Source organism: Aphis gossypii, chromosome 1 (assembly GCF_020184175.1).
Source record: "Aphis gossypii isolate Hap1 chromosome 1, ASM2018417v2, whole genome shotgun sequence".
In the NCBI taxonomy this organism is placed as follows: domain Eukaryota; kingdom Metazoa; phylum Arthropoda; class Insecta; order Hemiptera; family Aphididae; genus Aphis; species Aphis gossypii.
This window is the reverse complement of record NC_065530.1, coordinates 1168591-1169938: the sequence shown is the minus strand read 5'-3', so window position 1 is coordinate 1169938 and position 1348 is coordinate 1168591. Positions and strand designations below refer to the sequence as shown.

At 53.9% G+C, this 1348-nt stretch overlaps 1 protein-coding gene across 1 annotated transcript; it reads left to right on the top strand.

Annotated features, from left to right (window-relative positions):
- The first annotated feature begins 739 nt into the window (after positions 1-739).
- Positions 740-1144, top strand: LOC114120802 (uncharacterized). The gene has a single exon (XM_027982841.2). The coding sequence runs from the start codon at positions 740-742 to the stop codon at positions 1142-1144; it is 405 nt and encodes a 134-aa protein (XP_027838642.2).
- Positions 1145-1348: the final 204 nt, after the last annotated feature.

Below are 1348 nucleotides of genomic sequence, written 5' to 3'. Positions count from 1 at the left end.
GCCAAGACGGGAGCACTCCTCGAGAACTCTGTGAACCCCGTGCTAGAATCCATCGACGCCTGGATGCTGGCAAAGGGACTTGAACTAGCACACCATAAAAGTGAGATGGTACTACTTACCAGGAGGCGGGCCTACACGCCACCTAACCTGGTCATCGGGGGACATCAGATCGCACTCAGACCCTCCCTCAGATACCTTGGAGTGTTCCTCGACCAGCGCATGACATTTTCGGTCCACGTCACCACCGTCGCAAAAAAAGCTGCCCGGTCGGCGGCAGCCTTGTCGAGACTCATGCCGAACACCAAGGGACCCTGTCAATCCAGAAGAAAACTGCTGGCGTCGGTGGTGGAGAGTCAGCTCTTATACACGGCACCAACGTGGATCGACACGGCAGCCACCTCGGCAAGAACCGTGAGAAATCTGGTGCGACCACAGAGGGCCATCGCGTTGCGCATCATCCGTGCGTACCGGACAGTCTCGGACGAGGCTGCGCTGGTACTTGCTGGGCTCCCGCCGGTGGACCTACTGGGCATGGAGAGGAAAAGGATCCGGGCCCGCGCCGCCGCTCCTCCGATGCAGGGTGCCATCCCTCCCTCAAAGGCAACCATCAAAAGGCAGGAACGGTGCGAGACTTTCGGTGCATTCGGTGGCAAGCAAGGTGGTTATCCACAACAAAGGGATCATGAACAAGGAAGTTACTGCCAGACCTGAACAGGTGCTCGGAAGAACCGTGCCCAAGATGCCGCTATCGTTCCACATGACGCAGGCGCTGACCGGTCACGGTTGTTTCCAGCAATATCTGTTCAAAATGGGCAGGGCCAACTCCCCGCGATACACCCTGTGTTATCACGAAGATGACACTGCCGAGCATTCCCTGTTCGACTGTGTGTTTTTCGCAGGACTGAGGGATGAACTAGGGAATCGTCTCGGACACCAGCCAAGCACAGAAGACATCCCGGCGATACTGTGTGGTTCGGAATTTGAAAGCCTGCCCACCGACGACGCAGAAAGGAACTCGGTGCTGTGTAACGCTGAAGAAGACTTCCCGCTATTCTATAAAATGGTGGAGGAAATCATGACCCTGAAAGAGGAAGAGGAGAGGAGGAGGCAAGCGGCGGACGGGAGGCGAAGAATGCCCATCTAGCTGATCCAGCAGACCTGATCCAGCACCGTCAACCTCAACACCAAATTACTAACCTCGTAGTACCTATTATGTAATATCTTTTGTTTGTTTTGTTTTGTTGTTTTTCCTGTATTGTTATATCATTAGAAGTAAGACATTTTTCATGTAAACAGTTGTAAGGTGATAAGTCGGGGAGATTGGCCCCGTCTTGCTCCATAAGTTTTG

Coding starts and splice junctions, on each gene's coding strand:
- LOC114120802 (XM_027982841.2), top strand. CDS start 740: ATGCCGCTATCGTTCCACATGACGCAGGCGCTGACCGGTCACGGTTGT.